Here is a 15,050-nt window from a genome sequence, read left to right on the forward strand (position 1 = left end):
GAATCTATGCGCTATTGTCAAGAGGAAAGTGAGAAAAAGGAGACCAAAAAATGCAGTTGAGCTGAAGGCCACTGTCAAAGAAACCTTGGCTTTCATACCACCTCAGCAGTGCACCTCCATGCCATGCTGAATTGAGGCAGTAATTAAAGCAAAAGGAGCCCCTACCAAGTATTGAGTACATGTACAGTAAACTAACATACTTTCCAAAAGGCCAACAATTCACTAAAAATTAATATTCACAATACTTATGAAGTATTCTAATTTGTTGAGATAGTAAATTGGTGGGGTTTTGTATAATGTGAGCTAAAATCATCACAATTAAAAGAACCAAAGACTTACGTCAGTCTATGTGCACTGAATTTATTTAATACACGAGTTTCACAATTTGAGTTGAATTATTGAAAACTTTTCCACAACATTCTTATTTATTGAGATGCACCTATAATACAACCATGAAACACGGAATTATCATTTATGAGATGCAAAACTGTTCAAATGATATTTTCATCCTGAAAAAAAATAAAGAACTGAGATGAGAATGAGCACATATAAATGTAAAGTCGAAGGTTTCTGTCCAAATGTCTTTTTTCCATTGCGGTTGCTTACTACAGATGGAACGATAATACAAAATGAAGACCCAAATTTCTGGAAAACCTTTAAAGAATTAATCAAATTAAAAGTTTCCCACTTTATGGAATTTAAGGAACAGAATCTGAGCACCAAACAGAAGCCTGCATGAGGTGGGCGACTCACTTTTTTGTGTAACTAATGATTAAATCAGCTGCAAAGTGAATAAGGAACAGAGTGAAGCCTGTGTCGCTTATTAGACGTGTAATTTCTGAGGAGTTTTAAACATTTATTTTTCCTCGGATGGGCTAAATGCCTTTGAAACCAAAAGAAATGCAATCTGACAACTAAGTAATGACAAATACATGCAGGCATTGTGGGAGCAGATTCTTGTTATAGATTTTAATGGCACATTTAATAGTGGTGTGAACGTTTTAACACTTAACGGGATAAAGTTACGGAATTATCCAATGAAAAGATAGAAAGAGCCAAACTATATGGGTGAAGCAATTTCCCATACTGATACATTAAGATGAAACCATCCAGGAACAAAACACAATCATTTGTCTGTCTGCAAATCTCAAATTACACGTTGGACAAGTTCCACAATTTGGATTTAAGGGTTGCAGATTGCAGAAATATGATATTTGTATGCCACCTTGCTGATATTTGTACAGTTTCGTTCAAGTCAATGCATGTATTGTCATCTAATAAAGCACAACTTAACCCAGACATGATGCAAATTTTATAGTTTAAGCACATTTGTAGTGTCTCACAAAAATCTTAAAAAAAAAAAACACAACAAAGAAAAAAAATACACAAGGCAATATTTTATCATAAAAAAAAAAAAAAAAAAATAAGTCTAAAGGAACTGACAGAACTTTTTAATTGGTCTCAGCACGAGTATATTAAAATAATTTTTACAAAATAAAAGCAATGAGGTTTTTTTCACATAGTTTATCTCTTCAATATTTCCTTATTATATATTATACTATACTTTTAACCTATGTACATTAATGTGGTGTTTTCACAGGTCATGTTGGTTCACGGAAGGTTTGGATTATGTGGAGATTGGCGAAGATGACAGATGACAGATTCCACGTCATCGCCTCTATAAATTCCTACAAATCTAGGACAGGAAGCGATCGATGAGTTCGTCTCTCATCCATTTAGCCAAAGTAACAAACGAATCACAGCACACATCACTTTTAAAAGCAAAAAAAATATATATACATCATTGCATTTTTTCCCCCAGGTAAATTAGAGAGATTCTATAATGGAATCATCATTCCATTACATGAGAGGGACGGGACAGTATTTTCCACTTTGAAATGGCTAAATGATAAATAAATAAAAGTTTAACCCTAACCCATTCTATGTACAAACACCAGTCACATTAAAATCCAGAACCGAACTTCGACTTTTTCCTCCAATCAGCTTTTGCAGGTCATGCGCGTCCTGGTCGCTCAAACATACACACGCTTGTGTTGGTGTGGTTTCTCCTTTGTACGTTCCCCAGTGGTGATGCTTTATGCAAATTAATTGGAAGGGGCCTGTAGTGCCTGGATGCAACTGGATGGAAGGGGACGGAGCACTGTGACTGGCAGACTCAAAGTTTGTTGTGATTGGCTCGTTGTTGAGTCCATCATGTGTCCCACACTGTGCGGTCTGTGCTCTCCAGGGAGAGGGACTTTGTTTTGTGCGGGGAGGCGGGGCTCGGCGGGCTGCTGAAGGTGGAGCTGTTGGAGGCGGTGGAGTGCCGAGGTGAATCAGAGTCCTGACAAACAGAAAAACAAATAATATTGTAACAACAGAGGCGCTACCAACAGAATTTGTGGATTATAGAAAGTAGCCATTATGATTATCTAGCCCAAGGTTTTCCTTTAAAAGCACACATGAACAAGACAAGTAATGATGGACATATATCATTCACAGGTTTGGGCTCAGTAAAATTTTTATGTTTAACTAAAATAGTTCAAACCGTTATATTACAATATATTATTACAATTTAATTGTTTTCTGTTTAAATTATAATAATTTATTTATATGTCTCTGCTGTCATTTTTTTTTTTTTAAATAAATCAATTACTGACCCCAAACTTTTGAACGATAGTGGACACATGCAATTATACAAAATACTGTGCAAAAAATTATTAGAATATTGAATCCAACTTTAAGCAAGTTTGTAACAGAAGTTGGCATGTAAACATGGAACATGAACAGAAAAGTCGCTGTTTCACATGATGATCTTAACGGAATAGTAATCAGGATAGTTCACCCAAATATTACAATTTAAATTTACACACCTTCATTCCAAACCTTTAAAACTAACTTACTCCCATGGAACCCAAAAGAAGGTATTGTGGAAAATGTCGTTTTGGGGAATATATATTAAAAAAAAAATATATATATATATATATATATATATATATATATATATATATTTTATTTTTTATTTTTATTTTTTTTATGAACAAGGTTAAAACATTCCTCTGCAAAAGAAAGAAACTTACAGGTTTGGAATGACATGAGTAAATGATGACCGAATATTAACTAACCATTTAACTTGTGCAAAATGTAGAAACTACAAAATTGCAGATATGCTAAACTACTCAAATTTAGCATTTTGTTTTGAATGTTTTCGTTCTAGAATATTGCACTGGTCTTCCTGATTGGGCTCTGCCATGTCTACAAAGCATAAAACCGATGAAGGTCCTTTAATCAAGCTGCATTTTTGATAACAAAGCACTACAAAGTAAATAAAATGAATTACATAGACATTCAACACACAAAGACAAGTACTCATCCTCAAAACACTCATAGCCAATGGTTCGCAGCTAGCAAATCAATAGAGTCACATACATTTTACTCTAGCGCCCCCTTGAGTACATTTGTTTACTTGCACAGAGCATTTTTCTAGTCCAACTCTCTTTTCTTCACATAAAGACCTTTGTTTTCTCTAGTGGACACAGGGGGTGGCCAGCAAGAGCGGTATGAAGGCGAGACATGCGGATGGATGCTTGCTATTCCCAACCGAAGCTCCCTGATCCCCACGATCACTTGTGGGTCGTGAGCTTCAAAAATGGGCAGTGGATACTTGAGAAGCGCTCTGCAGGGCTGCAGTGTGCAGATGACCGCAATCGTGTGTGTGGGTGTGTATGTTTCACTGCAAATGTGTGACGTTTACCTTCATCTTACTAAGCAGGGTCCTTAAAGCCCTTTTCAGATCAGGGGTCTTCTCCGAGGGCGATACTGCTTGCCACTGAGAAGGAAAGGGCAGACTGAGTGCCAGAATGGCTTCCAAACTTGCTGTAGGAGAATGAAGCAGCCGGGAGGTACGAAGCGCAGCTTTATGGGGTGATGACGGGTGAGATAAGGGCACGGGTGGGTGGGTGGGTTGCTAAGGATTCTGTTGGATGTAGTGGAATGGGGCGGCAGGCATAAAGTGGCGTAAGCATTGACAAAGCTAGGAGGGGGCGAACAGAGGGCTAAGGCTCATTTGCATTCAAGTGCTTTGGGGCAAATTAAATTATAGGTGTTCCACCTTTACAGGCTTAATGGGAAGGGATGGGGCAAGCTGTTTTTATAAGTCAGAAGATGTGTAGAAGAATCATACGGGTTTTAGAACGACATGAATGTGAATACATTTTTTTGTTTGTTTTTTGGAGTAACATCATCACTAAGAATACACCTTGAGAGGCTATTAATATCCAATTTCTAACTAGGAATCGCATATTTACAATAATTCTGATAGCACATGAAGACAACATAAGGCTCAAATTTAATCATCATGAATACCGAGGCTTGCTGGTCATGTGCCTTGATGTCCCTGCATAGTGCAAATTTGGCTTCGATGTGATGAGGTGATATAGATACCACTGTCCCGATTCCTCCTACATCATGACTCACCTCTCTATCGAACTGAGAGAGCGGCGCTTCGCCCACGTCCATCCCGCCTCCTGACGACAGCGAGCTCTCGGAGGGTGACGTCATGGTCTGGCGTTTAGAGCTGTAGCTGCCACCCGAAAACTCCCTCCTCAGAGCGCTGCCATTCTGAGAGGACGACCCTGATAGAGAGGAGAAGAAAGAAACTGGTTGGGAATGAAATCCACGGAATATGATAAATATAAGAGTAGACAACTTGTGTGTACGTACGCATTCCTAGGCTACTGCTGGCGCTCATGGATCGCCCAGGTTCGGCACGGTTTTTGGTGATTGATGGGATGCTGATGGAACCGCTGAATACGGCTCGATTGTCCTGAGCACGTACATTCTACAGGTTACGCAGAGAAACACCACACACACACACAGAGCAGGGACACAAAAACATGCAATGAATGGGACGAACATGACACAAACCAAGAGTGGAGTGGCTTTGATAAATAACCAGAAAAATACAAATCAAAACGAGGTTGTAAAGCATTAGAGGGATATTCTGAGTTCGACAAAAGTTAAGCTCAATCGACAGCATTTGTGTAGCAGAATGTACCATCAAGAAAAAAAAGAAGACTCCCTCATTTCCTCCATTTCTTATAAAGAAAGTAAAAACCAAGGTTACAGTGAGGCACTTATAGTATAAGTGAAGGGGGACAATATTTGGAGGATTTAAAAGCTAAAGATACTTTTTTGTTTTGTTTTACACTTTCTATTCACTATTCTACTAAAACTTATGTATTAATAGTTACATATTAAATGTAACCCTTCATTCAAAAGATTAGTGAGCAATTTTTTTGCACACTCAAATCATGTTAACAAGCATATTGTTTACGTCTTGTGGTAATACTATTAACACAATAATCCACATTTTGACTGAACTTGTGTGCACTGAACACAGAATATTCTTTTAAAGATGAGCCTCTCACCATTGGCAGATCTCTGAGGATCTGCTTTCCATCTCCAGGACCCATATGAGCCACGTGGTTAAAATTCATAGGACTGGAGATCAACTTGTTCCTTTTCTCTGGATCTTTCAACATGTCTCTGCAATCACACACACCAGTATGTTAATATAATAACACAATAATGACTAAGTTCCAAAAAGTGCATAATAAATCCAGACCTAACAAAGTGTGCTTTGAAAATGCTCAGCTTGTCTTTTTAGCATGGTAGTACACAAATGTGTGCATGCATGTGTGTGTGTGTGAGAGAGAGAGAGAGAGAGAGACATTCACCTCCTCTGCTGCAGTCTCTCCTCCTCAGGAATACGGAACGAGAATCGTCTCTTGTTGCTCATGCTGCGTACCATCTGCTTCCTGCTGTTATCACACACCTCAGGCACCACCAGTTCGTCCCCCTCTAAAACACACACATCATGCATTATCAGACAAATTATTCAAATCTGAATGATTCATTATTTCAAACAGCACTACTAATCAAAAAAATTAAGCGACTTGAGCTACGATCATTGCATTTCAATGAATTACAGAGACAGTGCCATTACCTGCAGTCTTGTTTCTAAAGTAGATGAGTCTGACCGTCTCCAGGCCCAAGAGATTCAAAGAACCCTCCATGTTCAGCGGCCGGACCTGCACAGAGCCAGTGAACGTTTATTTATTCATTTATAAGATGATTCACGTACTGGTCTTTTTACAATAGTGTGTGGATGTGCAAGAGTTATTTATTTTTAAGAATTACGTTTTCGAAAGACTTCTGAAAGCGAAATAAGCAAACCTTTTTGAGAGGAATGGTCTGTATCCATTCCATAGTGTTCACATCAAACACATCCACTGCATTTTCACTGTAGACTGACAGGTAGGGGGCGTTGTAGCCTGCGAGGTATAAAACATCCACAAGGTCAAAATAACAAATCTTTTTCACAGCCACACCTCGACCCTTGTCTTAAATCTTTAAGTGTAAAAAGACGGTTAACTTGTCTCTACTCACAGCAGGCGGTGGGCGTCGCGGGCCACATTAGCTCTTGCTGGCGCGAGCGTCTCCCGTGTGTGTCTACATACACTGCAATTTTGCTGAAGCAGAGCAGCAGTTCTTTATTGGAGATATCCACTGCACAAAGGGCATCCAAGTTCTCTGCCTTAATAAACGCCAATGTTGGGTCATCTGGGTGGAGCATGCTGACCGGAGGGGTATCTTCATGCAAACTGTAGCGCATAAAGCACGCTTGGTATCCTACACATAACTGTTGGCCAAAGAACGCCATCCACTGGACAGTTCCTGGAGCCTGAGACACAGAAAGGGCTGTTGATGTTGCTGATCTTTGTGATCTAATGAGGATGTTCACTAATTACATTTAGACTGCATTTACTTGATTTGAAAAAAAATGACAAGAGGTTTTGAATACTGTACTTGTATGTCCACCAGATGGCAATAGCGAGACTTGCTCTTGTTAATTTCGTAGCAGGAGATCTGCCGTTTAATGGCGAGGCAGAAGCAGGTGTTATTGCGCACCACACCAGACACCAGTGCCTGGCAGTTTTTAGTATCTGCCACCTTATTCTTGTCAATCTCTCTCCCATCAAACCCAGCCATGGGGATCAGACACACTTGTCGGTTCCTGCCCGAGATCACGGCCATTAGATGCTCTTTGGGCATCAGTTCTATGTGATGGACCTTCTTAATGTCACCCACACGAACAATTTCTATTAGACAGAACAAAAATGTTTAATGAATGTTGGTCTTGCATTAGTTATTTCAGATTTAATGGGCACATTGTTCAGCAATGGTAGTGCACTTTTTAAAGTAAAAAAGGAACTGTTAAATCTTACAAACCATAAACATTTTTAGAGTTTACAAACTTTAATAGATTTGTAATATGTCTGCTCTGATAAACAGGAAAAACAAAACATTGATTTTGCTGCTTTTATATAAAGAAAAGTAATTTACAATCAAAGGTTGTACTAACAATAACCATTTTTCATGTTTTTTTTTATCAGTCGTTCTTTTCATTTTCCTGAAAATGTAATAAACGTCTGGTATTCCAATGCCATTTTTAGACACATGGAGAGCATGTCAGTGTTTTTAACATTTGGGAATTACAGAAATGTTACCTCAAATACCCTGAAGCGAACTGGTAGCTCATACATCAGACTTGCCAAGGTTTAAACCAACAAACTTAAAGTTACCAGTCTAGATTTCTGACCAACAAGCCACAAACCTTAGGTTTATTGGCCAATGAAGAAATAGGAGGATCAATGAAGGAAGTTTACCGTCTTTGGTGACGTGGATTACAAACAGGCCTTCCTCGTTCCCCAAAGCAACCCGTTCATGGTCTAAACAGAAATTGTGACAATCAAACATCTTGGTAAGGGTATAAGTATTTGCTCTTTCTTTTTTTGTGTGTGTGTCTCTGTACCAATAATAGCAGCAGTCTGGGTGGTTTTGATGAGAGGAAGGCTGCTGTCATACGCTTCTTTAGGCACATACACGAAACGCTCCTTCAGCTTGTTTTTCCTCAGAATGCGGTGCAGTTCATTCAGTGCGGACACCCACTTTGTCCTCTCGTGCTCATTGTCGGCCAGCATCAGGATGCACGTCTTCTGACTGGAGGAGGTGGACAGCTGAGATGCTGTTACCTGTGGAATGAATTAAAGAACAATGTTTAAAAAGCAATTCAATAATGTCTTGAAATGAATTGACTAATGACTGCCTAAAGCTATAGTTAGTTCAGTCATGATTATCACATAATGGCCTGATCGCTATTATTTGATCTGTGATATTGTGATGGTTTTTCATTACAGAAAGTTCATCAAAAACAAGTTTTGTAATAACAATTATTTCGGACCTGCTCTACAGTATGAAGTTACAAATTTCCTGTATGTTCTTACCCTAAAAATACAGGGGATATCCCTCCTGTTAGCATGGATGACATCAGACTCCAGAACAAAGCTGGCGGAAAACTCTTCATCCCTGCTCAGGATAAAACCGAGTCAAGCACGATATATTAAATATTTGACTTCAATATTTGAGCATCACTTTTGAATGAAGATGTCCTTCACCTCATGTCGATGACCTGGTTAACTATGACACCAGGCTGGGCACCCTTCCCTTCTCCAAGCTCATACAGGAAAAGTTTGAAGTCACATACCACTGCCCAGACCCTCTGCCAACCCTTTTTCACCCCTGTGGGCTTTGGTATCTGGAGAAGACAGTCAAAGCCCCATTACAAGACAACTAGCATAGTTTGTAGCCAAAAAAATGTGGAAAAGACATAGTATGAAGACAGACTGTGCAATAGTGAACTAAATATGAAAAGCAGAACATATTTGGCAAATCTTACCCTAAGATGGCCCTCATATGCAGTCCCTATGCCTCTCTGAGTGTCGATTCCCAATTTGCCCTTGGTTTGGTCTGGTGCAACGGGGCACACAGAGGGTGCTTTATCAGCACAGGTGACATGACAGGAGAAGTTGCAGACTGTAGGGAGAGATGGAGGAAAACGGCATTGAGTATTACTGAGGATTCTACAAATAAGGCATCCTTGGATTTAATAAAGTTTCACCCTTATTTTGTTCCAAACTGACATGACTTTATTTCTTCTGTGGAACATACTGTTAAAAAAAACAAGTATAGCCTGAATGCACTGTAAGTCGCTTTGGATAAAAGGGTCTTCCCAATGCATAAATGTAAATGTACAGTAAATGGAACACAGTAAAGAAAATAATTAAGATTCATGCTGGTTGTCCTTGTGTGTTCCTAAGAAGAAATAAAGTCATACAGGTTTGATCATCTTGAAAACTATATCACATTCACTGTTGTCTCAAATACTTCAACCACACAGATTCCTTTCTCTTCTGCTGTCTCACCTTCACAGGCGCAGCCCTGACGGATAAGTCCCACCATCAGAGAGGTGCACTGGTTACATTTGGTGGGAACGCTGAAGGTCTTCACACTAAGCTGGTGCGCCTTGGGCTGTGTAGCAGAGAACATCAGCAACGTTATTAAACACAACCCTTTCCATATGCATTAAGACAATAAGAGTTCTTATTGTAAATGAATAAATAAAAAATTCAGGTTTGCTCTCACAGAAATAAATTACATTTAAAACGCAGTTAATTAAAAATTTTCACAATATTGTTTTACTGTATTTTGTGGTCCTAGGGCCTAGACCACAAAACCAGTCATAAGGGTCAAATTCTCAAAATTGAGATTTATACAACATATGAAAGCTGTATAAATATGTTTGTGATATATGCTTTGTTATGATAGGACAATATTTGGCCGAGATACAACAATTTTTGAAAATCTGGAAAATACTGAGAAAATCATCTTTAAAGTTGTCCAAATGAAGTTTTTAGCAATTTATATTACTAATCAAAAATTTGGTTTTAATACATTTACAGTAGGTAATTTACAAAATATCTTCATGGAACATGATCTTTACTTAATACCTTGGTTTTTGTGGTTTTTGGCATAAAAGAAAAATCTATAATTTTGACTCATACAATGTTTTTTTGGCTATTGCTAAAAATATACCCCAGTGACTTAAGACTGGTTTTGTGGTCTAGGGTCACTTTTTATGAAATAAATGCAGCCTTCTTTCAAAAACATTTCCAAATCTTACATATTTGAATGGCAGTGTAATCTCCACAGATTGAAACATTCCTACAGTTATGATGTAAATAGTTACCTTCGGTGAAGAGTGTCCCAAGCTCCCATAGCCTGATCTTCCTGTTGGCGTCTGCAGACTACGTGACGTGTGGTCAATCAACTAGGAGGCGGACACACCAACACAAGTACATTTTATTAAATTTCATTTAACTCTTGGTAAGAGCTAAAGGAAAAACGGAATCAAAATGAAAATTCTGCAATTATTTTAAACCTGGTTTTCTTTCTTCTGTGAAACACAAAAACAAAAAATCTGAAATGATGGACCCAAGCTGGATCACTTTAATTATATGGAAAAGAGTGGTCAGTACATCTGCTTTTGTGCTTCATTGAAAAAAAAAAATGCATATGAGATGGAAATAATATATGGGTGATTAAATAGTAACACTATTTTCATTTCTAGGTGGACTTATCCTTTAAGAGTCCAAAGGATACCTCAATAGGCTCCATGTCACTGGCAGATGACGGAGAGCGCGAGCGTGATATACGACGAGATCTTGCATCTTCATCTCGTGATGGAGTATTAGAGGGAGTGAAATCTGCCGAGTCAAGCTAAGAAACAAAAAGATGGTAATTATTTTTACAAAATGTGTCATGCGGCCAGACTGTGATGCATCCATGCAGAGTGAAACGCACTCACAGCGAAATATATCAAGACCATAAAGATTATCATGACAATAATATTTTTACTGGAATTACACCCTCTAAGCAGAACAAAGCATGTGCTCCCAGGCACTGAGCCAATAAGTAAAGGCACAATACATCCGCTACACAGAGACCACACACCACATGCAAGACGAAATGAATGATGAACAGCATGAAAAAAAAAAAACACCATGGACCTACTTGGAAAACAATAAAGTGAAGTATATCCACAATTTATGAGGCTCTTACATTGAAGTGATCTGTAAAGGATTAGTTTACTTAAACATGAAAATTCTGTCACCATTTGCTCACCGTCATGTCTTTCCCTACCTGTCCTGTAAGACTTCTGTATAACTTTTCATCAAATAACTACACTACTGTTAAAAAATTTGGGGTCGGTAAGATTTTTTTAATGATTTAAAATGAAGCCTGCATTTAGTTGATCAAAAATACAACAAAATCAGTAATATTGTAAAACATTATTACAATGCAAAATCATATATATTTATATATTTTCAAATGTAATTTATTCCTGTGATGGCAAAACTGAATTTTCAGCAGCCATTACGCAACTCTTCAGTGTCACATGATCCTTCAGAAATCATTCGATTTGCTGCTCAAGAAACATTTCTCATTATTTTGTCGTTAAACTGGTACGGTTAAATATTTTTGTGGAAACCTTGCTAAGTTTTTTCAGCATTCTTTCGTGAACAGAAAGATCCAAAGAACAACATTTGTTTGAAATAGAAATCTACTGCCCCAATATTAAATTTCTATGAAACTTGACCGTCTTTGATCGAAAAAGAAGAGAGTTCCAATTCTTCCCAACTTATTCTGTGCACCATGCGGGAATACAAGACATTTAGGTTTGGATCGACATAAGGGTCTGTAAATGATGAGAAAGTGTTCAGTTAAAACAAACAACTTATTTTAATCTTTTTAACCTAAGCAAAAGTTCAAATTAGATCCAAATATTAAGGCAAGAATTTTATATCTTTCCATTTAAATGGTCTTTTAAAATGTATCATAAAAGCAGATAGTATGGAAAGTAAACCACCAATTTTAATTAGCTAAGCCATATATGGTTCATATGCTTTTCAATAGATGAAAAAAGTTCCCAAATACATTTCAGATGCATTTCAGCAATGAAGGTATCATGCACTACAGATATCGCCACAATCAGAGCTGCCACTCATGCAATTTGCAAAACAGGCCGTCACAACCAAAGCAAAAAAATATGATGGTGGGGGGATTTTACTGTTACACAGGACAAAAGCGGATCTTACACGTCTGGTTTTGCTGCCGGGACCAAAAGAGGGTGACCGCTTCATAAGAAGAGAGAGAACAAAGATGAGAGTTGTACTTTGTACTTAATGTACAAATGTCAGCTGGATACGATCATGTTGGAGAAAGAGGGGAAGGGAATGAGGTTGGATCTCTGGGCATAATTTACACGCACAAAGGATTCACTACTACTAGGACACTGGAGTGGATGTAGGATCAGAAAAGTAAAATGTAACCATGAACTATATTGCTGGTAGAATGTAAAACCAATTCAATATTGAATTCAATACAGAAAAGGGTAACACTTTAGAATAAGGTTCCATTAGTTAATGTTAGTTAATGTATTAATTAACATGAACAAACAATGAATAATACATTTATTACTGTATTTATTCATCTTTGTTAATGTTAGTTAATGAAAATACAGTTATTCATTGTTAGTTCATGGTAATTCACAGTGCATTAACTAATGTTAACAAGCACAACTTTTGATTTAAATAATGCATTAGTAAATGTTGAAATTAACATGAACTAAGACTTATAAATGCTGTAGAAGGATTGTTCTTGCTTAGTTCATGTTAACGAAAGTAGTTAACTAACATTAAATAATGGAACCTTATTCTAAAGTGTTACCCAGAAAAGTATGAATAGAAAGGATTAGTGTAGTGAAAATGTATTTTGTTACCCTTTATTTGTCTGTGGTATATATTTTTATACTTATTTGAATGTTGTGCTATTAGCTTAGCAACATGCTAACATCAAACTGTATTAGAATCAATTGCGAGTTGAGATTCCTTTGGTATTCTGTTAAATGTGTAAAATGAGTGATGCAAAAAGACATTCCATTACAACATGGCTGAAGAAGAACTTACATCTTCCCAAAATTCTACTAAAGAAGACGAAGAGGAAGAAAATGAGTCCTGATGGACAACAGAATGAAAAAACAAAACAATAACCAAATACATTATGACAGGAACAAAATAACAGAATACTAAAAATAAAACGGATTAGGATGTATCAGAAGAATACAGAAAACAAGTTAAAAAATAAAAATGTAAATAAGAATGATGAAAAATCTTTCTTTGGGAATCAGGGTGAACCTATGTGCAGATGTCTGGGATCGTACACTTACATCAAACTGATCCAGAGCAGAAGTGGGGGCATTGAGGAATGCCAAGAAAGAATTCTGGGAATCCTGGTGCTTCACACCTAAAAGTGACAGAATCTTATTAAAACACATCCTTATTTAAATCTCATCAAATTAGACTGTAACAGAGACGGAATTGCTCTTTTTTTAATCTAAAGCAATGCTGAGTAGGTTGGATATTTGAAGTTATTGTTGTTGTTATTTTTTTTGTTCATTGAAACAAACCTGATATAAAATAACATTTAAAAAAATAAGGATGAAAAACTTAAACTTACAAAGCTTAAGCAAAATGGGAAATAGTTGTCTTGGCAATTAACTAAAATTAGTCTAAGTACTAACATTACTCAAATTAAATGGAAATACAAATAAATTACAGCAATAAAGAAATAAAAAGAAATAATAAAAAAAAGAAAATAAATTAATTAAAATAACTGATCATATAAAAATACCAAAAGAAGTATTAAGTAATGCTACAAAATATATAAATAACAATAAAAAAATAACACTGATGGCCACCTCTCCTCAGTCTCAGCTCCTCTGTCTCTTTCCTCAGCCTCTCAATTTCTGCAAGCAGCTCCTGGTTTCTACTTTCGGACTCTTGCAATTTGCTGTAAGACAAAAATAACACAGGGAAAACTGTGTCACTATTTAAATTCACCTCATTTGAAAAGAGAGAGTGAACAGAAACTTAGCTAAAAAAAAACTTTAGCTAAACTTAGCAAAAGCTCTATTGACTAAAACAAAACAAGAAGCGAATTTCAAAACTATTCACATAAAGAGTGAAATGAATGTTCATTGACCTGAAAAACAAAAAACCTTTATATGAAATCAGCAAACCAGAACTCTGAGCAGAGCTATGTTGATATGTGTGGTCTTACCATTCTGTGGCAATGTTGGACGCTTTGACTTTGTTAAACTCGTCCTGGATGGACTGTTTGGCTCTGATCTCCGCATCCAGCGCAGACTGCAGTTCTAGACGCGCAGACATGTCCAGCTTAGCAAAGCGCCTTATCTTCCACGGCATGTCCTAACAAAACGAGGTAGCGACCCACCACATCAGACATTCAGGAAGATGAGAATATGTGTTTCATCCTCATCTGCTGTGTGCATGTCTCACCGTTCCTCTGGCTCCCAAGCTGGTGTTCCTGAGCCCTTCAAGCTCCTCTGTCATTTTTGTGGCTAGAGCTTGGAGGTAACCACGAGCATCTTTCTCATCGCTCACCCTGCACAGATTAGCTTAGTTCAGCTTTACCTTGACAAAGCAAAACATCTGTAAATCCGAAAAACTGCAACTGCATTCAAGTGATGAATGGCCAAATGATCTGCATCATCTGGATCCATACATGGGTAAAGGTCATCATTATCATGTATTTCTTGGCAAGTGTGATGCCACACGGCTGCAAGTAGGGGGCTCCACTCACCACTGTATGATCTCAGTGATCTGGGCCTCCCAATGGGCAATGCTCTCCTTCTTATCAGCCAACTCTCTCATCTCCTCGTCCTTCTGCTTGTGACTACTGTTGAGCTGGTCATACATAGAGCTCAGCTGAAAAGACAAAAAAGACCACAACGAGTAAAGAACAATATGTGTTAAGGTGGTTCTTAGCATGTTTCTACCAGTGCTGTCATGGTTAACTACTACTAAAAACAACAACAAATAATTTTCATTAATTAAAAAAGGCTCCCAGATCAACTTTACTAGCTTCCATTGTTCTTCTGTTCAATAGGAAAGTGAATGTTGCACGAAAGACAGGAAGCACACATAATATGTTACGGCGAGTCTGTGCAAAACCTCTGCAGCGCTCTTTGACAGGAATGAGAATTTATTCAGGCATTGCACATCCTG

The 15,050-nt window shown here is 37.6% G+C and overlaps 1 protein-coding gene across 4 annotated transcripts in view; it reads right to left on the minus strand.

Moving 5' to 3' along the window:
* Window positions 1–378: 378 nt before the first annotated feature.
* Window positions 379–15,050, minus strand: part of LOC113062875 (serine/threonine-protein kinase MRCK alpha-like) — a 49,284-nt gene continuing 34,612 nt past the window's right edge. For 2 of the 4 annotated variants that reach the window (XM_026232915.1, XM_026232916.1), the window contains exons 17-40: window positions 14,626–14,750; window positions 14,322–14,427; window positions 14,083–14,231; window positions 13,721–13,812; window positions 13,190–13,266; window positions 12,060–12,098; window positions 10,564–10,680; window positions 10,151–10,231; window positions 9,327–9,432; window positions 8,801–8,937; window positions 8,520–8,659; window positions 8,349–8,430; window positions 7,877–8,096; window positions 7,731–7,793; window positions 6,871–7,163; window positions 6,451–6,745; window positions 6,238–6,335; window positions 6,008–6,092; window positions 5,739–5,862; window positions 5,430–5,547; window positions 4,723–4,840; window positions 4,477–4,634; window positions 3,755–3,829; window positions 2,213–2,344 (exon numbers count right to left, since the gene is read on the minus strand). In XM_026232915.1, coding sequence (XP_026088700.1) covers window positions 2,213–2,344; window positions 3,755–3,829; window positions 4,477–4,634; window positions 4,723–4,840; window positions 5,430–5,547; window positions 5,739–5,862; window positions 6,008–6,092; window positions 6,238–6,335; window positions 6,451–6,745; window positions 6,871–7,163; window positions 7,731–7,793; window positions 7,877–8,096; window positions 8,349–8,430; window positions 8,520–8,659; window positions 8,801–8,937; window positions 9,327–9,432; window positions 10,151–10,231; window positions 10,564–10,680; window positions 12,060–12,098; window positions 13,190–13,266; window positions 13,721–13,812; window positions 14,083–14,231; window positions 14,322–14,427; window positions 14,626–14,750 — 3,030 coding nt within the window. Of the gene's footprint in view, window positions 2,345–3,754; window positions 3,830–4,476; window positions 4,635–4,722; window positions 4,841–5,429; window positions 5,548–5,738; window positions 5,863–6,007; window positions 6,093–6,237; window positions 6,336–6,450; window positions 6,746–6,870; window positions 7,164–7,730; window positions 7,794–7,876; window positions 8,097–8,348; window positions 8,431–8,519; window positions 8,660–8,800; window positions 8,938–9,326; window positions 9,433–10,150; window positions 10,232–10,563; window positions 10,681–12,059; window positions 12,099–13,189; window positions 13,267–13,720; window positions 13,813–14,082; window positions 14,232–14,321; window positions 14,428–14,625; window positions 14,751–15,050 lie in introns of all 4 variants that reach the window. The other 2 variants (XM_026232918.1, XM_026232917.1) reach the window with 1 other exon arrangement.

This window comes from Carassius auratus, chromosome 45 (genome assembly GCF_003368295.1).
Source record: "Carassius auratus strain Wakin chromosome 45, ASM336829v1, whole genome shotgun sequence".
NCBI lineage: Eukaryota > Metazoa > Chordata > Actinopteri > Cypriniformes > Cyprinidae > Carassius > Carassius auratus.